At 44.8% G+C, this 25,215-nt stretch overlaps 2 protein-coding genes across 3 annotated transcripts; both read right to left on the bottom strand.

Annotated features, from left to right (window-relative positions):
• Nucleotides 1-762: 762 nt before the first annotated feature.
• LOC125517311 (fructan 1-exohydrolase-like) lies at nt 763-5,191 on the bottom strand. 2 transcript variants are annotated; one of them, XM_087531178.1, is made up of 6 exons: nt 4,535-5,191; nt 2,879-3,741; nt 2,610-2,768; nt 2,158-2,393; nt 1,298-1,391; nt 763-1,210 (listed from the first exon to the last, which is right to left on the bottom strand). In XM_087531178.1, exons 1-6 carry the CDS (start codon nt 4,830-4,832, stop codon nt 1,004-1,006), a joined length of 1,857 nt encoding a protein of 618 aa, XP_087387304.1. In that variant the 5' UTR covers nt 4,833-5,191; the 3' UTR covers nt 763-1,003. The 2 variants fall into 2 exon arrangements, with proteins under 2 accessions (XP_087387304.1, XP_048538464.2); XM_048682507.2 differs by lacking the exon at nt 4,535-5,191 and adding an exon at nt 3,829-4,504.
• A 4,659-nt stretch (nt 5,192-9,850) lies between these two features.
• LOC125514918 (fructan 1-exohydrolase) lies at nt 9,851-14,600 on the bottom strand. The gene is made up of 7 exons (NM_001426819.1): nt 14,136-14,600; nt 12,461-12,469; nt 11,513-12,369; nt 11,248-11,406; nt 10,720-10,961; nt 10,535-10,628; nt 9,851-10,443 (listed from the first exon to the last, which is right to left on the bottom strand). The coding sequence occupies exons 1-7, from the start codon at nt 14,359-14,361 to the stop codon at nt 10,237-10,239; spliced, it is 1,794 nt and encodes a 597-aa protein (NP_001413748.1). The 5' UTR covers nt 14,362-14,600; the 3' UTR covers nt 9,851-10,236.
• Between the last annotated feature and the right edge of the window lie 10,615 nt (nt 14,601-25,215).

Raw genomic sequence — 25,215 nt, 5'->3', positions numbered from 1 at the left:
CCCACGTAGAATCGAGGGTGACGAACTACCACACAATAGGACGACACCCACAGGCGAGCACCAAACAGAGTATAGTAGACCAGAACTCGTCGGCTCAACACCAAAGCCGCCTCTCAAACAAAGTTGGCACCTATCACACACATGCTAGACGACGCCCCTAGGGAGGTCACGACGCCACCGCTCAATCCGAATGGGATTGTAGGTTTTCACCTTGGATCGAGGGGGGAGAGGAAACCTCGGCGGTGCCTCCTATGAGGAGGACAACACCAGTGAGGGTTGCCACCATAGTGATCGGCCAGGCCAAACAGGGACCTCTCTTGGTCTCGATACTCATACCACCTTAGCCCGTCATACAACTCAACTGGTGACCAACGACCATTAGTGCCAACGACTAGATTTGCCGGGAAGTGAGCCAAAGGGGAAGATGTGGCACTGACCTTTGAATCGGATGCCAGAGGTGACGTCCCTGCAGCCCACGGACCACACACCGCACTGGGCGCCGCCTCGCCGGACCGCATCAATAAACGCCCTTGCCGCTCAGACAATGTCGCCTCTCCACTCATGGTTCTTGCCTTGGTACCCATAGTCCCTTCACCCGAGCAAGGGAGCAGCCGAGACCTCACCGCAACCATCATCGGCGGCCACGCAGATTATCCTAGTGTCTGCCTCCGGCGGTGGCGAGGAGAAGTGGGGAAGGGAAGCGGTACCCTAGTTACCCTCGGATCGCCCACATGGATTTTTCTTTTTTTTTCAAGACCTCCACAAATCTCATTTCATCACGAAAATTGGCATGCATGTGAAATACACATCAATTTTGTTGCAAAAAACAGTTTTTAAAAAAAATACATATTTTCCGATTTTACTGTAGCAAAGGGTGCACGTGAGCTCGAGCTCACATACTCCATGTCCATGATAGGCTATTTTCTCCTGTTGAATGTCCTTATTTCTGCCAGGCAGTGCTCATGAATGATAAAAGAATCGAGAAAATAAATTGCTCCTCTGTTTAAATAGCACTCCAACCATTCTCCACATTCACATGTGCGTTCCTCATGGTCCATGCGCTGAGCTGTGGCACCCTGACCGTGGCACTTCCATTGTTGAAGGCATACATGTGGGCCTTGCCGACACCAGCAAGCACCGCTGGATAAACTCTGGACGTGATGCAAACCCTACCACCACCACCGAAGCTCTCCACCGCCGACCGATCAATCTGCAAGGCAGCATCCATCCATCCATTTTCAACTCTGACATATAGGAAGTGAATAAAAGGAGAAATGGCAGAGCCTCCTTAGCTTACCAGAGTTCTAAGAGATATATTCCTCTCCTTTGCAAGATCAAGTTCAAAGAAGCCTCCATAGGCTGGTGTGTACGGTGATGGTCTGATGGAAGACCTGTGCAAAGAAAAGAAAAACTTTCAATTTGGTTTTCAGACTTTTATGGAGAAGACTAAGCAAAACTGAGGCAAAAAGCAGAGAGAGAAGTGCATATTTCAACCCTGAACTTTTGCCCTAGTCTAATTTACAACCCCGAACTCCAATACCGTCTTACAACCCCCAACTCTCAAAACCGGCTAGGATTCAACCCTCCCCTCTCTGTTGACCGGTTTTGACCTGGTTGACCAGTTTTGACCAGTCAACAGATCCAGTCAACAGATCCAGTCAGCATGCCACGTCAGCAAAAATGCAAAATTTCCAAGAAAAAAAATCTGTAAAATCGAAGAAAATCCAGGAAAAGAAAAAAGAAATCAAATTTCCAAAAAACAGGGAAAATAAAAAAATGAATTTCCAAAAGAACAATAATTTCTAGAAAAGACCCAAAAACTCAAATTCCCGAAAAAAATATTTCCAGAAAAAATAAAAAACATTTTTTTTATTTTCCCTAGCTTTTTTCGCAAACAATTTTTTCGGAATTTTGATTTTTAAATATTTTTTCCTGATCTTACAGATTTTTATTTACCTTTTCTTGAAATTTTGGAAAAAAATCTGACGTGGCATGCTGATTGGACCCGGTCAACAGGGAGGGGAGGGTTGAATTCTGACCGGTTTTAAGACTTGGGGGTTGTAATTTAGACGGTATTGAAGTTCGGGATTGTAAATTAGACTAGGGCAAGAGTTTGGAGTTGAAATATGCACTTCTCTCAAAAACAGAAGCAATGACCTTCTTAGATCAGAGCACATGAGTATCATGTACTTTCGCTGTGATTTGTAGACTCTGAAGTGCACGACAGTGTGCTCATCCATGTTGTTTGAGGCCAGAATAACAAGTCCAAATGGCCCTATACCACCATGAACCGATGCTTCACAGCAATGCTTCTCTGGGTCCAAAAGCCAGGAAGGATCAAAAGGTTCGGCGGCATCGATGGACATCGGCTCAAAATATATCTCCACATCAGCCTGTTTCAAGAAAACTTGTGTCTGATTAGCTATAATTGCTCTGAAAAATACACGACACACCAAAGCTTCGGAATATATACCTATCCTTCTCCTGAAAAATGCACTATACAAATAATTAGTAATTATCAGAAGGCCCTACAGTTCTTACTGGCTTGACACTTCTCGAAATAACATAAATTCTCCTGAAGACCAAGTAAGCTGTGCAAAGGAAACTACCTGAAAAGTGTCAACTCCATTGATCTCAAACAAATCTCCCTTGTTGAGCTCAAGTCCTTGATGGTTGATTTCATTTGTTCGAAGGGACTCAATCTCATCAACTGGCCATTGCAGCAACTGCTTGCCATTGTCGTCTAACCAAATCGTCCTGGGGATTGTCTAAACATAATAAAAACTGAGCTTAAATATGTTACATTGATTTGCTAAATAAATTAGATCATTATTCCAATATGATATGAAGCACAGCCAATTAGGGCGAATTTGCTTACATGGATTCCTGCCCAACCTTTTGCAACATCATCTGAACGACAATCTGCCTCCTGAGACCAACCCCATATGATCCTCCTGCCCTTTTTCAAGTCAAAGAATGACTTTGAAGCATAGAAATTGCCATAATCAATCCTCAGCCATAGCCGACAGTCATCTACGATAGTATCAGGCACAAAGGCATCACGTTTGAGATCATAAACCCCAATCAAGTACTTGTCAAAGTAACCCACGCTCATTTTGAGGGCATACTTGGCGCCTCTTGGGACCGCTACGGACATGTCCAGTCCACTGTTATAGCCTGGCAATACCGCAAAGAAATCCGGGCACTCCCACATATTGGACAAATTATGAGAATACAGTGGGTGATCAACTCTTGTCCAACTCAGAAAGTCTTCACTCTTGTACAAAAGTGCAGCGGTGTAGCTGTACAGCTGAGCACCAACTGCTATCCTCCACAGTCCATCTGGTCCGATCCAACCGGTCGTCGGATCCCTGAAGCAGCTTCTGTTCAAACCCGGTACTACCGGTTGGATCACTGGGTTATTGCCTGGTTTGGTCCATTCTCTCAGGTACGGGTCAGAAAGGTTCCTGGGAAGCAAAAGGTTTTGGACCTGACAGTTGTCTATGCTGACACCGGTGTATAGGATGACCGGTTGACCACCAGACAAAATTGTGGCTGAACCGGTCCAGCAGCCATCTATGTCACTCGGGTTATCCGGTTCTATCACGGGTTCAAGCTGGATCCAGTTGACAAGGTCTGTCGAAACCGAATGGCCCCAAGCTATGTCACCCCAACACCAGAGGGCGCAGTGGGGGTTATACTGGTAGAAATAATGGTAGATGCCTTTGTAGTACATTAGTCCTGAAATATTTATAAAGGAAGTATAATTGTTAGAATACTGCAACTCCTCCTTTTTATTTAGAGGTGTTTGCGCTGAGATATTCATACCACATGGATCTTTTGTGTCATCGTAGATTCCGGAGGATCACCAATCCATCGGATATTTGGAAAAAAGTGAGAGAATGTCAATTTCATGCAACAGATATAGAATGATCCATGTGGCCAGTTATGGAAGGGAAAAGCATCCTACTTTGCCTAACTGAATTTGGTCTGACCAAAAGTAACACAAACGGTGGAGCAAATATGGACAATATGCAAGTGGCATAAATCTTGGCGAGAAGGTACATATCACTATTTCTGCCATGAATACTTCCATTTTATTTTGCGCGAGCATCTATGGCTATCATCATCTTATGGCAGTATTACTCAAAATCTAACTGCAGCATTCAGCAAGAAATTTGCACAAGCAATGAGCTGGCCACCAAACTTTTCCATCGTCTCTATTCATTTTTGACACAAAAATGGCAGTTCTGTAATGATAGTACTGCCAAAACTATTATGTACTTTAACAAGCATATTATTTAATATTGGCACACAAAATTAAGATTGAGTAGTGTGTTCAACTTGGCTTCTCCATGTGGGCAAGCCACTAAACAATGAGGTCACATGCTTTTTCATGGACCAAGAACAAGAAAAAGCACACGAAAGCAGAGTGGCATACACCAACAGATGATCCAGAAAGCAGAGATGAATGAAACCTAAAGGAAATAAATAGAGAGGAAACCAAACCAGAGACATGATCACATGAACATACCATTGATCCAATTCCTGGGAGGCTGGAAGTGGTAGGCAGTCCTGTACCTCGTGCTGACAATATAGGGGACCTCTGGAGACAGTGGACAGAAGGAGACCTCTGGAGACTCTGGGCAGAGGGAGCATCTCCCTCCACTCCCATTGCTGCTGCTGTTGGAGAAGAAGAGGTTGGATACAGAGGAGGAGAGGAAGAAGAGGGCAGGGAGGAGGACGAAGGCCCAAGGTAGCGCCATGGCGGCACAAGGAATGAGAGATTGAGGAGAAGGAATCAAAGATTTTATGGGGGTGTGTTGTGACATGTGAAGGCGTTGTCGCTTAAGAAGCTGATTAGTTAGGGGTGACACTCAAGAGTGTGGACAGTCTGGACAGAGGAGGAATCTCCCTCTTTGCTTCTGCAGAGGAAGAGGCTGCAGGAGGAGGAGGAGGGCAGCGGCACCTGCGTGGGCTCAATGTATTCGTCGACATGCTGGAATAGGCGGTGCCGGTTTAGAGAGGAGATGGAGGAAATGCCGTGGTAGAGAATGAGCACCGAGGCGGCTGTGGTGCGCGTGGGCGGCACGGGGGCATACAACGCCCGGTCGGCTGGACTTAGCGCCAGTGGCGGAGCCAGGATTGGCTGACGCCCCAGGCGAGAAACTAATGGTCAAAAAACACCTAAAAACCCAACTTTAAGGCATACAAAAGTCACACTATATTGCATAACTAACCAAATCCCAAACATAATATTCAATGGCAGTATTTGTTCAATGACGGTTCAACTAATAAAGTAAAACATATCAAAAATAATATATAGCATAAATAAATGATACAAAAGATGGTACCAAATCAAATGATTTATCGATCTGAGCTTACCATGAGTACATCTTCAATAGTAGAAGAAGGTAAACCTTCAATGATTTGAAATGCAAATCAGCACATCTTCAATAGATATAATCTGTGGAACGTTATCAATTTTTTGAGTTAAAGGACCTGTTCCTGTGGATCCCGCGATTTGAACTAGAAAAAAAACATCATTGTCTTGTTTCTCTTATTCATCTTCATTTTGTCTTCCTGTAAAATTACATGCAAAAAAAAATTACTGAATCGGTTTCAACATTTACAAAACTGCAGAATTACAATACAAGACTAAGGGAAGGAAACAACATTGAATTTCATTCGAGGTATCAAACAGTGGCATTTGCTAGCGGGATTGAGATGAGCTGTTGTTGCTCCTCTCCTCGAGACCTGGACTGGACGAACAGGGCGATCGTCGCCTCGCCGGGGCTGCAAAGGAAGCCGTCAACCAAGATTCGAAGAAGGAGAAGAAGGGGAGGACTGGACTGCCCTCTGCCGCATGGGGCTGGCCAGCTGGGCATGGCGAACGAATAATGGGTCGACCGCGGCGGGGCACGGCTGCCGGCGGCGAGCGTGCGGCGGCAGCCCAGGCAGGGTAGGGTTCTTTTCTTTCTCGTCAGACTGCTCGCGCAGGCGCAGCCGCACGGTCGCACTGCTTCTCCTTTTTTTTGATCATTGTGTATTATTGGGCTGAGTCTCAGGTCCAGCTAGGATTAGAAGTGGGCTGCGCCCCAGGCCGAATTCCTTTTTCTAGATATGGGGCTGGGCAGACTCGAGAATAAAAGATATAGGGCTGGGAAAGTTTCTAACGGCTCAGGCCATTGACTGGGCCCAGCTCCACCGTTGCTTAGCGCCGTAGCCGTGGTTGAAGGCCATGCCGTACCGCGTTGGCAGAATGGAGCCGAGGCGAAGCACCATGAGCGGCACCGCATGCCTGGCGGCGAGCGCGTCAAGAGCTTTGGCAGCCCGGAGTGGGGAGACTGGCCTGAAGATGTTCGACGGAATGCCACACTAAGGTATTCCCACTTGACCCGGCATATCGCAAAGTACATTATCATAAAAAAAAAATCTATATTTGTATCTATACCTAATATCGACCTAATAATAAAAAGACTACTGCTTCTGTTCGTCCGCCTTAAAACTATCTCCAAAGTTGACAGAAATTATCCACTATACCACCTATAAAATGGAGAAACAGTCCGCTCCACTACATGGGCCTTTTTTGGGTTTATATATTGTGTGATCCCTAACTTAAAAACAAACACAACCAGCCCACTAACTAGCAAGGTCCTTACTCCACCACCCAGAAGACATGATTTCGACCGCAGCCCCTCTTCCTTTTCTTTTTCACTTCTCCTTTTTTACAATTCAAATACTTCTTAAAATATTTATATCTTTTAAACCCTAACTTCAAATCTAACAAGTTATATATGAAATCGCTCAGAAAGATATATAGATTTTCGAATATGCTATTATCTTGCATGTTACTCATTTCTAGAATAAAGCTTACGATGAAACCTTAATTACTTCTCTATATAGGGTATTTTGGAAATGCCTATTACATATGTATCCTATCCCATTTAACTTGAGTAGATATGATAGTTTAATGCTCTCATAAAAGATAGTATTGGCATTATAAGGGGTGTTGATTCGTACTAGCTACCATATGCTAAAAGTTACAATAGGTACATAGTCATCCGATTTCCTATCGCGCACAATAACCAACCAATATATGATGATACACACTAAACTGTTTGCAACCTTTTATCTAAACAAGTGGCTTAATGTTGATCTCCAATTTTATTTATTTTTTTGAAATTGTGCCCATAAAGAGTTTTGGAAACACCTTGAGTACACTTCAAAAATCATCCAATCATTACAATTTTGCGCAACACCACTTATTAAGATTTCAAGCGATTTGCTATATCATTCAGTGTGTATAAGGGGTGATTTTTCTTCTCCCATTGCAATGCACGGGCATGTTTGCTAGTAATAATAAAGGGGTTATTGATTGTTGCGGAACGTCACAGAAATTATCACAAAAATTGTAAAATATCACCCACCAATGCCACCTATAGGTGATAAAAGAAGTTTCACACATGGGCATACCTGTCTGGGTTGTCCCATGCAGTAGGGACCTCTTATACTGTGTTTTGCGGGTTGGGAGAAAACGCAGCGTGCCAGTTTGGGCCGGCCCATGTTTGCGCGGCCTGTCTTTTAAATTTTGTTTTTTATTATTATTTTTCCCGTTTTCGTTTTTTCCTATTTTAAATAATTTTGGACTTCAAAAAAGTTCCCAAAATTCAAAAAATGAGAATTTTGAAATAAAATATTTAATAAATCATAAAATATGTGGATTGAAAAAATGTTTACAATTTTATAAAAAATGTTTTTATTCGAAATTTAAAAAAACTTTGAAAAAAATGTTCGGGAAATGAAAAAAAATCATGATTTTTTAAAAAGTTCGTGTATTAAATAATGTCAATGAAACTGAAAAAAAAACGCAAATTCACAAAATGTTCATGAATGGAAAATTATCATAAAAATCCAAAAATTGTTCGTGACTTAAAATAGTTTATTCTCTCATAAAATGTTCGCTGATTCAAAGAATGATCATGCATTTAAAAAAATGTTCATTAAATCAAAAAAATACTCATGAATTTCAAAAATTGTTCCACCAATTTCCAAAACTATGTTCGTCCATTCTAGAAATGTTCATTGATTCAAGAAAATTGTTAAAAGATTGTTCACAATTTAAAAAAATGTTTGCAAACATTATTAAATGTCCATGAATTCAAAAATGTTCTGGATTTTAGAAAATGTTTGAAAAATTGTAAAAGTGTTCATGAATTTAAAAAATGTTCACGATTTCAAATATGTTCAGGTGTTTCAAAAAAATTATGATTTCATGAGATTGAGCGTGATAGTGTATCTCGGTGATGCTGCAAAATGTGATCATGAGTTCATGACCATTGGAGATGATGATTTTTTTTTCTCCCGTTGCAACGCACGGGCCCTAGTTTAGAATGAAGATCCAAGAGCCCGGCTTTACATTAACAGATCCATCAATTGATCAAGATTACAACCAACAAGAATGCCATCAAAAGAGAGCAAGGAAAAAAGAAAAGCCAAGAACTGAAAGATACAAGGATATAATAAAACAACTTACAACACAACCCACTCAACAAGCACTCAAACTGAAAGTAATGAAGCTTCGCTTGAAGAAGGGGTAGCCCTTTGCACTTGGTCACCGAAGCAGAAGACAAATACACCACAAAAGGAGCAGCCAACCACCTAAAGAACGCTACCACCGACGCATCATTAAGGACCATGGAGATCCTCCACCTTCTTTCTCCCTCACCGAAGAGGGACCCTACTCCCTCGTCTGGGCTTCAAGGACGCCACACCGCCGGCGAAGGAGTCGTTCACCCCTAGACCTACGAAATGTGTTGTCTTGAGGCCACCAAGGCAGATCAACTACATGTGACCCCCTTGCCACAGCGACCAGGCGTCGACAGCTACAATGTTGTCGCTCGCCCATGACCAAACCAGAAGAGGATAAGCTGCAGGGGAAACATACTGAAACCAAAGGAACAGATAGTTCAAGGAAAATGGCAAGCATCCGAGCAAGTGTTACAGCCATTAAGAAGGCTCGGAGACTTGATGAACCACCGCGATGCTGATGTTGAGGAAGGGATCCCATGCAGGATCAAGGGTGGCGAACCACCACGCAATAGGAGGACGTCCACGGGCGAGCACTAAAACAAAGTATAGCAGATCAGAACTCGACGTCTCGACACCAAAGCTGCCTCTCAAACAAAGTCGGCACCTTTCACACATAGCACTCACATGCACCCCCATGATAGACGCCACCCCCTACCCCAGGGGGGTCATGACACCACTGCCTTATGCGAATGGGATTGCATGCTTTCACCTAGGATCAAAGGAGGAAGGGAACCTCGGCGATGCCTCATAGGAGGAGCGCAACTCCTTCGGGCGTTGCGACCATCGTGGTCAGCCAAGCCAAGCAGGAACCTCTTTTGGCCCCGATACTCATACCACCTAGTCTGTCATACAACCCAACCGGTGAGGCGGTGACCAACAACTGATTTGTCGGGAAGTGAGCCAGAGAGGAAGGTGAGGCGTCGACCATTAAATCTGATGCCAAAGACCACCGCCACAGCCCATGAACCATCCACCACTCGGCGGCGCCTCGCCAGCCCGCATCAATAGACACCCTTGGCGCTCAAATAATGTCGCCTCTCCACCCGAGGATGCCACCTCGGCACCCAATGTCCCTCCACCCGAGCAAGGAAATAGCAGAGACATCACCACCACCCTCATCGGCGGCCGCACAGGCAATCTCAGTGGCCGCCTCCGACGGTGACGAGGAAAATAGGGGGGGGGGGGGGGGGAGGGGAGGGGAGGTACCCTAGTCACCCTCAAATCGCCCGCGTGGGGACGATGCGAGAGCCAGACATTTTTTCCATTGAACTTCTCACCATAAATAGAGCCAGTGTACTTTTTGCAACAAGAAAGACAAGTCAGCAGGACATCTCAACACCGTGAAGGGGCATATGACATGTTTGCTCACCGAGTCTTTTAACCACTTTAAAACGTTTCAAGAGATTCATATGTGTGACTGAAGTACTCATCCCGTGAATTTCAGGACTAGTGTGCGTTTCTTTAAAAATTGATACAAGTAACTGAGATGGGAAGGGCATACTAAGTAGTAACTAGTACAATATATGAATACTAGAGATCAAAGAAATGATAGGCTATTTTTTCCTGCTGAATGTCCTTATTTCTGCCAGGCAATGCTCATGAATGACAGTAAAAGAATCGAGAAAATCAATTTGATCCTCTCTTTTAAATAGCACTCCAACCCTTCTCCACATTCACTTGTGCCTTCCTCATGGTCCATGCGCTGAGCTGTGGCACCCTGACCGTGGCACTTCCATTGTTGAAAGCGTAAATGTGGGCCCTGCCGACGTCGGCGAGCACCGCCGGATAAACTCTGGATGTGATGCAAACCCTGCCACCACCGCCGAAGCTCTCCACCGCCGACCGGTCAATCTGCAAGGCAGCATCCATCCATCCATTTTCAGTTCTGACATGTAGGAGATGAATAGCAGGAGAAATGGCAGAGCCTCCCAGCTCAGCTTACCAGAGTTCTGAGTGATATCTTCCTTTCCTTTTCAAGATCAAATTCAAAGAAGCCTCCATAGGCTGGTTTCTCCAGATCTGGTCTCAGGGAAGACCTGTGCAAACAAAAGAAGATATTTCAATTTAGTTTTCAGACGTTTATGGAGAAGACTAACCAAAATTAAGGCAAAAGACATAATCACTGACCTTCTTAGATCAGAGCACATGAGTACCATGTACTTTTCCTCTGACTTGTAGACTCTGAAATACACCTCAGTGTGCTCGTCCATGTTGTCGGAGGCCAGAATGACAAGTCCAAATGGACCTATACCACCAGGAACTGATGCACCCGCTTCCCCACAATGCTTCTCGGGGTCCAAAAGCCAGGAAGGATCAAAAGGATCGGCGTCATCGATGGACGCCAGCTCAAAACCTATCTCTACATCAGCCTGTTTCAAGAAAATGTGTGCCTAATTAGCTACAGCTTCTCTGAAAAATACAAAACACACCAAAGCTTAAGTATGTATGCCTATCTTTTTGTTGCCAAAAATGTACTACCTCTGTAACTACTAAATATAAGTTGTCTTATATTTAGTTACAGAGGTAGTATGATCCAATATCCATATTTAGTTATTATCAGAAGACCCTACAGCTTTTACTGGCATAACACTTTTTTGAAGTAAAAAAAGGGTTCTTCGGAAGACCAAGTAAGCATGTCTGTGAAAAGGAAACTACCTGAAAAGCGTCAACTTCCTTGATCTCAAATAGATCTCCCTTGTTGAGCTCTATTCCTTGATGGCTGATTTCATTTGTTCGAAGGGACTCAATCTCCTCAACTGGCCATTGTAACAACTGCTTGCCATCGTCGGCTAACCAAATGGTCCTGGGGATTGTCTAAATGTAATAAAAACTGAGGTTAAAAATGCTACAGTCATTTACTAAATCAGTTAAATCATTATTTCAACATGAAGCACGGCCAATTAGGGGGAGATTTTCTTACATGGAGTCCTGCCCAACCTTTTTCAAGGTCATCTGAAGGACTATCTGTCTCCCTAGACCAACCCCATATGATCCTCCTGTTCTTGTTCGAGTCAAAGAATGATTTTGAAGCATAGAAAGTGCCATAATCTATTCTCAGCCACAGCCGACGGTCATCTACGACATTATCTGGCACAAAGGCATCACGTTGGAGATCATACACCCCGATCATGTACTTGTCAACTGAATCCACGCTCATTTTGAGGGCATGCTTGGCGCCTTGTGGAATCGCTGCGGACAGATCCAGTCCAGCGTTATTGCCCGGCAATACCGCAAAGAAATCCGGACACTCCCACATATTGGATCCATTATGTGAATACAGTGGGTGATCAACTTTTGTCCAGTTCAGAAAGTCTTCACTCTTGTACAAAAGTGCAGCACTGTAGCCGTTCAGCTCACCACCAACTGCCATCCTCCACAGTCCGTCCGGTCCAATCCAACCGGTTGTCGGATCCCTGAACTCGATCGAGTTCATCCCTGGTTCGTCCGGTCGGAGCACCGGGTTATTGGCTGCTTTGATCCATTCCCTCAGGTATGGGTCAGACCGGTTTTTGGGAAACGCGATGTTTTGTGCCTGATGTTGATCTTTGTCGCCACCAGTGTATATGATGACTGGTTTACCACCTGGCAGAATGGTGACCGAGCCGGTCCAGCAACCGTCTATGTCACTTGGGGTATCCCGCACTAACGCGGGTTCAAGCCCGATCCAGTTGACGAGGTCTGTTGAAACCGAATGGCCCCAAACTATGTCACCAAAAATGGGGCCGTTCAGGTTGTACTGGTAGAATTCATGGTAGAAGCCATTGAAGTACATTGGTCCTGAAAGTTGTATAAAGGCAGTATGAGTTGTAGAATGCTTCAATTTCTTCTCCTTTTTATTTAGAAGTTTCTGTGCCTGAGATATTCATACCAGATGGATCTTTTGTATTGTCGTAGATTTCACCAATCCATCAGATGTTTGAAAAAGGTAAGAGAACGTCAGTGACTTGCAACAGATGCACAATTAATAGGATATGGACCAAAGATAATCTAGATTCCAAAACAGGCCAGTACTTCATTACTTCTGTATGGGTATATAACAGACATGCCCAATATTTTTCCAACACATAATTTAGGGTGTTGTAGTTTGGCCTGGTATGGACGATAAAAGCGACATGCCTAACTGAACGCTTTCTGACCAAAAACAGCACTAACAGTGGAGCAAATGTGGACATTTTCAGGTGGCATGCACCTTGGTGAGAAGGTACACTATCTATGAAAGTAATTCAATGAATAATCCTGTTTTGTGCAAGCATCAAAATAATATGTGGCTATCATCATATTATGGCAGGACCACTCAAAATCTAACTGCAGCGCCCTTACACTGAGCACCTACTGTTTGCAGCATTCAGCAACAGACCTGAACAAGCAATGAGCTGGCTACCGACCCTATCCCTTGTCTAATTATTTTTTACATAAAAACAGTTTTGCAACGATGCTGCTGCCAAGAATATACTACATATTTTTACACGTGGAATATTAGTACACAAAATTAAGATCAGCTACTAGATTTGACTTAGCTTCTCCAGCAGGGGAAGACATAACAGTTGAGATCACTTGCTTTTTTTAGACCAAGAAGAAGAAAAGCACACCCAATCATAGAGGCTCTCTGATTGGCCTTGCCACAAACAGGAATCAACAGGTCAGTGCTTCCCTTGTGTCGTACTATATGAGTATAACAGATCTGTTTAGTTTGCCTAACTGAATGCTTTCTGATCAAAAGTAACACTGACAGTGGAGCAAACATGGACATTTTCAGACAACGCTACCATTGAAATGTCATACACCTTGGTGACAAGGCGCATACTAGCACTTCCTCTGGCAATAATTCACCATTTGTGCAATGGATGCTTCTGTGTTGCCTAACTGAATGATTTCTGACCAAAAGTAAAGACACTAACAGTGGAGCAAACACGGACAGTTTCAGACAATACCAGCATGGAAGTGGCATACACTTTGGTGAGAAGGTACATAACACTTGCTCTGAAATTAGTTCACCATTTCTGCAATGGATACTACTCCCTCCGTTCCAAATTACTCGTTCCAAATTTGAACTAAAACCATGACGAGTAATTTGGAATGGAGGGAGTACTTGTGTTTTGCTCAAGCATCTGCAGAGTATGCCTATACTCAAAATCTATCTGCAGCGCCCTCACACCGAGCATCATTCAGCAACGACCGACTTGCAGAAGCAATGAGGTAGCTAGCCACCAACCCTTTCAGCCGCCTAAAACTTTTTGTTGACACAAAAATATGCACTACATATTTTAACACGTGGAGCATAAGTTTTAATATACTGGCAGGCAAAATTAAGATCGGGTACTGCCCAAGTTGGGAGAAAAGAAACAGTAACCAATCTGATCGCCTGCTTTCTCTTGGACCACGAACAAGAAAAGCACACCAGATCAGAGGGGCTCCCCGATTGGCCCTTGCCACGAACAAAGAGTCAACAGACGGCCCAAAGCAGAGAGGAAGCTTAAAAAGGAAAAGAAATCACAGAGCAAGCTCAAAAGGGGGGGAAATTCAGAGAGGAAATCAGCGTATACCGTTCATCCAGTTCTTGGCGGGCTGGAAGTGGAAGGCGGTCTTGTACATGGTGCTGACAGCAGGAGATGGGTCCTGGTCCTTGGGAGCCTGCGCGCAGAGGAACAAGGATCTGCCTCCCCCATCGCCGCCGCAGAGGGGGCCGGATATATAGGTGGGGAAGAAGAGGCTGGTCATGTAGGAGCCGAAGACGAGCACCGGGAGGAGGAAGGCCCAAGCTTGGGCCATGGCGGCAGACGGGGGGAGAGAGGAGGGGAGAGGGAGTGAGGTAGGAGGCGATAAGAGGCAAGCGGGTGCGATGTGAGACGGGGAGGCTTTGTTTAAGGAGGGGTCTGGTTAGGTGAGCCTTTGGCTCATCAGTCTCTTTCCTTCGCGGATATTTTCCTTCCTCCCCCGGAGCTCCGGAGACTGTAGATCCGCCGCTCCTGTAGAAGAAGATGAGGAGGAGGAGGAGGAGGAGGAGGAAGACGGCCCGAGGTTTGGGCCTTGGGGACAGAAGGATGCAAAGGATCGGATGTATAGTGGGGATTACTGTACTGTTTTTCTGCGATGGATGTATGGGGATCTGTGGTGAGACGCGGAGGCTTTATCAAATTTGTTAAATTCCATTTGTTTTATTAGGTGACAGCGGTCGGCATGTCATGACAATGGCTGCTAAACAGTCCCTCTCGCAGATATATTCTGGTTAGATTGGGCATGGTTTTTTTATGCCCACTTGCTCTCCATTTTACACTCTGGTCCTTTTGCTCTGTGGCAACATCATGATCTGTGAATTAACAGTCCTTCTCACATACAGGAAGTTCCAAATTTAAGATCCAGGAATTAAAAACGAGAGCTCAAAACTTAGTAGCAGTATGGAATTTTAAGAATTGCACATTTTACATGAACTCGTTTTTTCTTTAGATGGTGAATTGGCGCATGCTTGTTTCGTGATTGATACATCAACGGTCTCGACACCTAGTAAATGAAATTAAGTACTTTTTACTAGTGTCATTTACTTTTTTTTCTCGGGAAGCTAAGATAGACCAAATAAATATCATTAGATCTATCATCGAATATATTTTCATATTTTATTCACTTATATAGATTAATGTTTTTCCAAAATAAAGTAGCTCAAACTTCATGAAATTTGACTTAAGACGATGCTAATATGTTAAGTAAAAAAAAGAAAAAAAGTTGTGCCGATCTTCAACTAGGCAACACGAGCTGAAGTTATATTTACTGTAGTTAGTGTCGTAGGGTCCGTCAGCCTGGATGTACCATTTAATATGTACTCTCTCCGTTCCGAATTATTTGTCATGAGTATGGATGTATCTATATGTATTTCAGTTCTAAATACATCAATTTCTGCGACGAGTAACTTGGAACGGAGGGAGTAGTAATAAATAACATATACGTCATACTAAAAACAAATACAGCATCCACTTTTTTTTGCGGGGAAATACAACATCCATTTTGTAGTCTTGTTTGACAATGTTCAGATTTCCAAACATCATAAAAGCGAAAAAAAACATTTGCAAACATCATAAAAGCAAAACAAAAACATTTGCAAACATCATGTGGGGTACAAGTGTCACTAGCCTCCCCCACCCCCATGAATATGATCCCCTCTAATTATCTGCTATATGTATGGCAAAAATATATAAAAGTGCGACATTAAATGCTACTACCTCTGTGGCTCCGTCCAGGTTTATTGGTCCCTTCGTGTTTTGTGCCAAATCTTGACTAGAGATTTAACTAACAAAAGATTAATGCATGTCATAAAAAATTATATCGTTTGATTCATATTTGAACATAGTTTCTAATGATATGTTCTTATGACATGCATTAACATATTGTTAGTTAAATTTAAGGTCAAAATTTGGCACATAATACAAAGGGGACTAATAAACCATGTCGGAGGTAGTAATTAACTTCAACAACATTGATCACTTTGATTTGTCTACTGATGGAGTTGCTTCTCTCTATTTGTTTAAATGTCGTCCAAATCTAAATCACAATGTTCATATGTCTTGCTTTCTCTAAGACAAAATAAACTTTTTATTTTATTTTTATTGCACTGAAGTAAACCTTTTAATGATGCCCGGCCTACAAAATTCCAAAGTGCAGTGAGTTCAAAACGGAAACGAAACAGAAAAGGCCATCATAGGGTCATTGGCCGACGGAGCACACTCAAAACAGGTAAAGGCCATCATGGCGCAGAGAGAGAGAGAGAGAGAGAGGGGTACGAAAAGGGCTTGCAGAGGCAAAGCTCCATTGAGCTCTTTATTTTTTTCAGCAAAAAAAAACCTTTTCCACATCTCGAAAAAATCTGAAAAAAAGTTTAAATATTTTTTTGAAGAATATGCATATGCATTTGCAGAATTTTTTTTGACATTTTTTGAAAGATTTAAATATATTTAAAATTTTGTTTGCAAAACGAGCTCCATGGAGTAAGAAGTATATAGCTTAATATTTTTTAGTATAAAATTGGTCAAATTTCATGAGGTTTGACCTATGGACAATGCCAATATGCAAAGTAAGAAGTTTGACTATAGACAAGGCCAATATTATTTTAGCATTGTACAAAAAATAAATACAATATCCATTTTGTAGTCTTTATGTTTGACAATGCTCAGATTTTGCAAACATCATGTGGGGTACAACTGTACAAGGGCCACTAGCATCCCCCACCCCCATGAATATGCTCCTCTCTAATTATCTGCCATATACGAGTATGTGGCAAAAAAATACTTCCTCCAATTCAAGAAAAGTGCAACACTAAATGCTAATTAGCTCCGACAAGATTGACCACCTTGATTTGTCCACAGTTGGATTTGCGTCTCCTTTATTTTTTTGCGGGGGGTCCCTATCTTTTTTAATGCAGTCCGAATCTAAATTACACTTTCCGTTTGTCTTGCTTTGTTTAAGACAAAACAAAGCAAACCTTCTTTTTCTTTTTGCACTGAAGAAAACCTTTTGTTGATGCCCGGTCTAGAACAGACCAAAGTGGCGCGAGTTCAAAACGGAAAAGAATAAGTGATGGGGTCACTGGCTGACGAAGCACACTCAAAACAGGTAAAGGCCATCATGGGCACAGAGGGACAGAGAAAGGCACAACAGAGCTTAGCTCAGATCACAACTAGCCTCAAACTTTGACGAGGAGTATGGACCGACGGAGCTTGATCAAATGATCGACGTGCATGGATTTTTGGTATCAACATTTGTTATTTATGTGCAGCATTGATTTGTATGAGCGACACGCATGGATTCGAGAGTCCGAATTTTTGATATATGGATACGGGGCACAAAATATGAGGGGGCAAAAGGTGTTGTATGCGGACGCGTTCAGACGCGCCCAAAAATGTATGGGTGACTGGATTTGCCAAGTCAGCTGTAGATGCTTTGATCATGCAAATGGTTTCTGACCGGCCTAACGACAGCATGACATTCTGTGCGTACTGTGGCGACCACTTGAGTGGTCGTTGCAGATCACTCCAAAGCATGCAGCTGTACAGGCTCACCAGCACGAGCCTTCGGCTGGTGGTACCATTTGCCGTTCTTCATTAAGTCGCTTCGCTACTACAGTACTACTAGTACTCCCTCTGTATTAATTATATTTTGATACAGAGCGAGTAGTGTACAATACTTGTCTGCTTTGGAGTCTAGTTACTGTTTGAGCCAGAAACACGCGTCTAGTGTAGTGTAGTGTAGGCGTCTAGTGTAGTGTAGTGTAGGTGCTTGCTGCGACTGCGAGGAGGCAACACGGCCCGTGCTTGTTTGTTTCGACCGCGCCGTCTGCCGACCTGCGTCTGCTCATTTTGACAGATCGTAGTAAACTAATTCATCGCGCGATCCATTGTGTCTGGGTGTGTTCGTTCGGAATAAAATGAATGAATCAGACGGCCCAGCGTGCGAGTGCAAAACAGATTTTTGTTATTTTTTGTTCATTTTCAATTCATTCTTGGTCCAAACTTGTGCCGTTTTTGGGGTGAAACGGACAGCACGCGGACGGGCGGGATACGCGCTTGTCCTTCCCTAGCCCGTCTGTCGGTGGCACCCCCAAACCCTCCCACGTCCCGCCGGCCCCTGTCTTCCTCGTCAATGACCGACGCCCAGCCGAATTTCGGCGGCCTGGACGTCGACCCGCCCGGAAAGGTGAAGAAGGCTGCCAAGGCGCCAAGGAAGCCGCGGTTAGAGTGCACGCCGGAGGAGCTCGCCAAGTTGGACGCGGAATCGGCGAAGAGGAGGAATCGGAGGGCGGTCGTCAAGGGCAATGCCGCCGCGGCCAAGTTCGCCACCGAGCGCGATGCGATAGAAGCCGCGCAGCGCAAGGCCGAGGTCGAGGAGAAGGAGGCCATCGTCAACAAAGCGCACGCCCTCCTCATGCTTGGCATTTGTTGTCTGGCGGGTTTCTCTGCAGCGGCCGTCGGCCCGGCGAGCACAGGCTCGTCGGTCGCCAGGCCTCCGCACTGCCAGTCGCCGACGTCACAGACCACGCCGATGTCGCCCGGCTTTCCCCCGCCAAGGCACGACGGCCAGACCCGTTTCTCGAGGTCGCCGGACGTTGGCGTGATCGCTCCGTCCACCCCGCGCCCCTCGGCCGTCTTCGACCTCAACGTCACGCTGGGGGCCCAGCGGCGGCCGGCCGGCCGTCCGTCGAGATGCAAAGAAAGCAAGCACGACCACCGTTTACGGGCACCATGCCGTCCCCCCGTGTCTTGTTCGACGGAATGCCAACACCAACGCCAACGGTCGATGACCCCTTCTACAACCAGTTCGTGGAGGGTGTGATCTACGAGGGTGGGCATGGCCGTGCCTACGATCCTGACGAGACCCAAAGTCGGGATGGCCGCACTCAGTACGTTGTCGATGAAGAGGCCGACGACCGTGCTGACTACGACCATGGTGACTCGTGGCATGAAGACGATGACATCTATTGCGAAGGTGATGGTGATGAAGAAGAAGGCAATGACATTGATATTATTGACGAGCCATTGTTCATCGACGAGTTCACCCAAAGAGCGGAAGCACAAAAGAGGAGGAAGAGCATTCACACGGGTTCATATTCACAAGAGGAGGACAAGTTGATTTGCCAATGTTGGATAGAGATTAGCCAAGATCCGACGACCGGCGCGCAACAAAAGGGCCTTGTTTTTTGGACGAGAGTCCACAAAACATTCCAGAAAAGGAAGATGTTTGAGTCCTATCAAATTACGAGCAACCGTGGCATCACCTCGATTCAAAAGAGGTGGTTGTTCATCCAGCAAGAGTGCAACAAGTATTGCGCCGCACTTGAGAGTGTTGAAGTACGGGCCGTGAGTGGTCTTGGCGTTGGGGACATGGTATGTTCTCCTCATCCTAGTTCTTTCGTTGCTATGGCCATGAGACTTCTATGTTTGCATGTTCAATTGTTGTTGATCATGTGGTGTAGGCATTTCAATATTTGAAAGCATTCAAGGCCCGACACAATGACAAGCCATTCATTCTTACGCATTGCTGGATGATCATCAAAAATTGCCTTAAGTTCAAGGATCAATACCGTGAACTTCAAAGGAAGAGAGGCAAGAAGACAGCCAAATTGGCCGGAGGTGGAGATGGCGAGGCGTTGAAGAGGCCGACGGGCAAGACCAACTCCAAGATGGACGACATACGTGATGCCTCATCCATGGTCTTGCATGAGACTTTGCATGGCATGTTGTCTCAAAAGGATGTGAGGGACGAGAAAAAGCGGCAAAGCAAGGACGAGCAAATGAAGCAATACCTAGAGCTTCAAAGGAAGAAGCTTGAGATGGAGAAGGCGGCCAAGAAGAGGAAGATTGACATGGAGGAGGCGTCCCGGCAAAGGTAGCTCGACATCGAGGCCGCCAATGTCAAGGCCAGGCAGAGGCAGCTCAACATCGAGGCCACCAATGCCGCAACCAAATCAAAGGAGATGGCCATTTGCGATCATGAGCGTGGACTTGACCAAGATGAGCGAGAAGACAAGGAGCTGGTTTGAGGCCAGGCAGAAGGAGATGTTCGACGCCGACGGCTTGAACTAGGTCGTCCGATCGGCCGTGGCCATTCTTTTTTGGAGGCTGGTATGGGTGTCGTCCGCTGGGCCGCTGATTGTGTGCCGGCGAGAAACACATTTATTTTGAAGACTGGCTGTGTTACGGGCGAACAAAATTATTCATTTTGGAGGCTGGTTCTGTTGTCGGCGAGGACGTGTAGACCGTTGACTCTGTTGCCGACGTGAACTAGGGCCACTGGTCTGAACTAGGGCCTAATATTTCGAACGTTGTTGTTTTTAAATGAAGGCGGGCAAGATGAGGCCAAAGGATGCGGTCGCGCGCTGGGCACACGGTCACGCATCCCAAAATAGGTCTGGACACAACTTCATTATTCTATCCAAATGAATAAAATTCGGACAAAGCGGACGTTCGTTTAAAGTCGCGTGATAGAGTTGGCCTAATTGACGGGCGGCCGATCGCCATGCCCGCGGAGCCCGATCGATCCAACAAGGCCGGAGTTTCCTATTCTAGCCGTGGGCCTCGCGAGCTGCCTTTTCCCTTTCTTCGCTGTCGCATCGCTTTTTGCGTCTCGCGGCTCTAGCTTATTACGGCGTGTCTTTTCCCCTCTGTCACAGAAATTTTTTATATTTCATTCGATTTGATATATATATATATAGAAGTAGGTTCACGTGATTTTCATTCCAAGTTCTTTTTTTTTCTTCCTTGAGTTGGCGTTCCAGTCTTTTGAAAGGGCACTGCTGCTCCTGCGTGGCTCGTGTGATTTTCATCTCAAATTAAATAGCTTTCCGTTTCCAACATGACGATTTCTAACTTTCCGCTGCGACCTGCGAGTATGTATATAGCCGTCTTCATGAACTAACTCAACTGCCTCAACAGAAGAAAAAAAAAACACTTCACTTGCCGGCCTCTGTTTCCACGAACGGGAATACTAAACAGAGTAACAAGCACGTGCCGCTGCCCAACGGGACAAGGCAATTCGCGTGTTGAGCATGTCTACGAGTGACCCAGTCATTCCGATGTGTACAAGAAAATAGAGAGGAGATTGATGAAATTGTTGTTTATTAAGTGAGCCTCGTGGGTATATACGTATATAGAAGTACATGATCAACTTGAAATGCAAAACAATGTATAAACAAGCCATGCACTATCCTATGTGTTCCTAATCATGATACTCAACACGGTGGAATCCGGCAAAGAATAAGTGCATATTGAAACCAGCGTTGGCCCGCAAGTTGTCGGAACCTCGCCCGTCTATTCTTCTAGAGTCATAGGAGTGTACGTAAATGCATCACCGAATGGACATGAAAATGAAATTTTACTCCTTATCCGTGTCGATTCCCCACTTGGAGTATCGGTTAATGATTGAAGTGGGATATTTAGTAAATTCTATGCAAAACAAAGGGTGGTGGGGAGCCACGTGAATGGGGCCTATCATGGAAGATATTAAGGGATTGATGATTGGCAACTCAGCAAATCGAGTTGCTCATATTTTTGCTAAGCTTGCAATAGGAGATGAAATATGTCAGGAATGATGCCATGCATCAGCGGGTTGTGTTTTGCATGTAATCTTTGAATACTTAATACTCTCTACCATCTAAATTAATTGTCGTAGCTTTAGTACAACTTTAATACGGAGTAGAATGTTTTCCCTAAAGAAAAAAGTTGCGTGTTTGACCTGTTCACCCATGAGCTAAGCGATTCCAAACAGAACCCGAGGAAGATAACACGCATACTGAAAGCGATACTACTTTGTACGATGGGATGGGTTGGCGCGTCCGTCTGATTTTATTCAACGATAGGAATATACATAAATATTGGAGACTATAATGTGTAACACTGAATAAAGTGTTGAATCTTAAAAACAGAGGAAAAACGTAGTCCGAATTTGAATTAAACTGTCCGTATGGCCTACTAATTTCTTTAGACAAAATACACCTTTTATTGCTGCCTTTTCTTGTATTCTGAATTTAAAAACTACACTGCTCTTATGTCTTTGTTTTTTTTTCTTTAGACAAGAGTCACGTTTTATTGATGCCCAGTCAATAATTGACCAAAGTTTAGAGGGTTCTAAACAAAGGAAAAGAAAAGAAAAAAGGTACTCCCTCCATTCCAAAATATAGTGTGCCCGCGCTTTCCGAGGTCCAACTTTAACCATAAGTTCAACCAACGAGACCAACTGTGGCGGGAGAAAAAATTATATAATTGAAAAACTTCTTTCAAATACGAATTCACTGATATAATTTTTGCTCCCGCCGCAATCGGTCTTGATAGTTAAATTTACGGTCAAAGTTGAAGTACGTGGATAGAGAAAGCACTACATTATGGAATGGAGGGAGTAAGATGCTGGAGTCACCAGCTTACGGAGCAGATAAAGGACATCAGCCATCATGGCACAGAGGAAAAATTTATGCGGAAGCTTATAGGTGAGATCACATCAACTTGGCACTAAAAAAGATCACATCGACGTGGCAATTTGGGCTTGATGAGCCCGGGTGATTGATTGCAACGACCGCATGACATTCCGTGGAATTGTGGCAACCATTGGTTGATCATTGATTCACTTGGCCGTTGCGGATTACGTGGGCCCACAGGGGCGGGCCAGTCCCGCAAACAAAGCATGCACCTGCACATGTCCACAGCACAAGGTGGTACGGTACTGTTTGCCGTTCTCTCCTTGGAGTCTAGTTACTGCTTGAGCACTTGAGTGGTCGTTGTAGAACACTCCAAAAGCATGCAGCTGTACAGGCTCACCAGCACGAGGCAGAAATCACATAGTTGACCTAAGGGCGAAATCAAATCACGAACTGACCTATTCTTGAAATTTTTTCACAATGGTGACCCTTTCGTATGGCGCCCGACAGCTAGGCGCCGTACACTAATGTGCAGCGTCTCGGTCTGAGGCGTCGCACCTCCTACCAGCGTGGCATCCCTAGTCCAGTTGCGGCCCCACAGACAGCACTGCAACGCCTAAGACCTAGGCGCCAGACTTGTAATGTGCAGCGCCCGTCTCTTAGGCGCTGCACAGTCTGTGTGCCACTTAGGCTGGCCCCACCCTCTCTCCCCTCCCACCCCCACCCCACACACCCCACCCCACCCAAACCCTTAGCCTTGCGCCCCTCCTCTCTTCCCCTCTTCCCCCCTCTCAAATCCTTCTCAAATCTTGCAAATCCGGAGTATTTGACCGTGGATTTCGAAGCCAACCCCTCCCTTAAGGTAATCTCCTCCGATCGCCTCGTTTTCATCAATAGGAATTGTCACATTTGCTCAAATCTAGCTAGTTTGGGGAAACCCTAGTTTTGGCTTGGTTTTGGAAATTTGTGTTGAATCATGTTATGTTTTCTTTGTTAATTTGGTATGGTTGGGCTTTCATAGTATGCTAGGGTTAGGGTTATGTGTGTTTGATGTTGGTGTTAGGGTTATGCTATGTTAGGGTTGTGGTAATTATTATGTGGGGGTTATGGTTATTAATTCATATATATGTTAGGGCATATGCATTTTGTGCAAATATTTTTGTTAAGTACTTACTTGATATATATGTGTTTTTGATTATTATAGGGATGGGGAGAACATGTGTTTATATTCATCATGTGGATAAAGAGGCCTTTTTGAAAGGCAATGTTGAGACGGACCCGGATGAGCTTGACATGGTGTTTGAGAGTAGTCCTAGCTATGCGGAGTTCTTGGAACAAGTGAGGAAGGATTTGAATTGGATGGACCCAAGTGACGTTGTTGAGTTCGAGGGAAGGCATAATGTTGGTTTTGGAATGCACATCCGTTGGAAGACAATGCGTGTGAACTCTGTGCAACGTTGGGTTGCATACAAGGAGACGGTTGCCGAATCTCTAGACAAGGCTCTTGAGTTATTTGCCTCCAAGAAGGTTGAGTCTACTTTGAATTTGGACTTGAACCGGAACCCCTCCCCGTTGGTTGCTAGCACTCCCCCACCCATTAACCAAGATCAAATGAGTGAACCTCATTTCACGCAACAAGATTGGCCAACATTGAGCCCGAATCCAAACAACCAAAATGAAGATTTTGAAGAGGAGAATGATGAATACGAGGAGGATGACAACGAAATTGATCTCCATGACAACAATGTGGGTGATCTCGACCAATATCATGTGCAAGAGACAATGGACCAATCCATCCCTTTTTCCCGTGCATATGCATCGGACTCGGATGACGATGGTCCTGATGAAGAAGTTGATGAGGAGGGGTTCACGCTGAAGGAGGCCCAAGCATTCAAGAAGGTATTCGGGCGGGATCACAAGACACTATTGTTCAAGAATCTTAGTCTCGCGGATGAAGCCGTTGTAGATGGTGGCAAATGCATATCTCTTGGAGCCAGGCCAAGTTCTCACCGTGATTTGGAAGACGGAAAGAACGGGATATATCCCGGTTGTGAGTTTCAATCCTTCTTGGAATTGAAGATGTGACTCGACAACTACTCGGTTACACATTACCGTCCACATAAAGTGGCCAACTCGGATGTCAATGTGCGTTACACGGTCAAATGTGAAGTGCCAAGATGTCCATGGATTGTGCGTGCAAGGCCATGGAAAGGAGGTCCCACTTGGTGCATAGTGAGTTTTCTACCAACTCACATGTGCCGGCACAAAAATGCGGATGGCGAGCTTGTGTACCAACAACACAGACAACTCATGTCCGAGTTCATTGCTTACAGGTTATCCAACCAAATATCCACACTTCCAATAATGAGCATCAAGAGTGTCATTGACCTTGTGAAAGCCATCTTTCATTACAAGGTGAAGTACGTCAAGGCATGGAAGGCAAAGCAAGCCGCATTCAAGATGTTGTATGGCAATTGGGAGGAAGCATACAACCGACTCCCTAGGTTGTTGTTAGCTATGGCCGCCACAAACCCAGGCATGGTTCACGTGGTTGAGCCTCATGGGCACCAAACATTGATTCATAACGGGAGGACCGTCCGAGTATTTGGCCGTGCATTTTGGGTTTGAGCAATGCATGAGGGCATTTGAGCATTGTCGGCCCGTCATCGCCATTGATGGCACGTTCTTGATCGGACAATACAAGGGCACTTTGTTGGTTGCAATAGCAAGTGATG

This window comes from Triticum urartu, chromosome 6A (genome assembly GCF_056163025.1).
Source record: "Triticum urartu cultivar PI428250 chromosome 6A, HENAU_Tu73, whole genome shotgun sequence".
Lineage (NCBI taxonomy): Eukaryota > Viridiplantae > Streptophyta > Magnoliopsida > Poales > Poaceae > Triticum > Triticum urartu.
This window is presented reverse-complemented; position numbering and strand designations above follow the sequence as displayed.

What these genes read in the sequence shown, in the direction of transcription:
- LOC125517311 (XM_087531178.1), bottom strand. Translation starts at nt 4,832, where the DNA reads ATGTCACAACACACCCCCATAAAATCTTTGATTCCTTCTCCTCAATCT. An exon ending in TCCCAGGAATTGGATCAATG is followed by an intron (nt 3,742 to 4,534) that starts GTATGTTCATGT and finishes TAAATATTTCAG; the next exon opens with GACTAATGTACTACAAAGGC. An exon ending in ATGGAGTTGACACTTTTCAG is followed by an intron (nt 2,394 to 2,609) that starts GTAGTTTCCTTT and finishes TTCTTGAAACAG; the next exon opens with GCTGATGTGGAGATATATTT.
- LOC125514918 (NM_001426819.1), bottom strand. Translation starts at nt 14,361, where the DNA reads ATGGCCCAAGCTTGGGCCTTCCTCCTCCCGGTGCTCGTCTTCGGCTCC. An exon ending in AAGGTTGGGCAGGACTCCAT is followed by an intron (nt 11,407 to 11,512) that starts GTAAGAAAATCT and finishes TATTACATTTAG; the next exon opens with ACAATCCCCAGGACCATTTG. An exon ending in AGGAAGTTGACGCTTTTCAG is followed by an intron (nt 10,962 to 11,247) that starts GTAGTTTCCTTT and finishes TTCTTGAAACAG; the next exon opens with GCTGATGTAGAGATAGGTTT.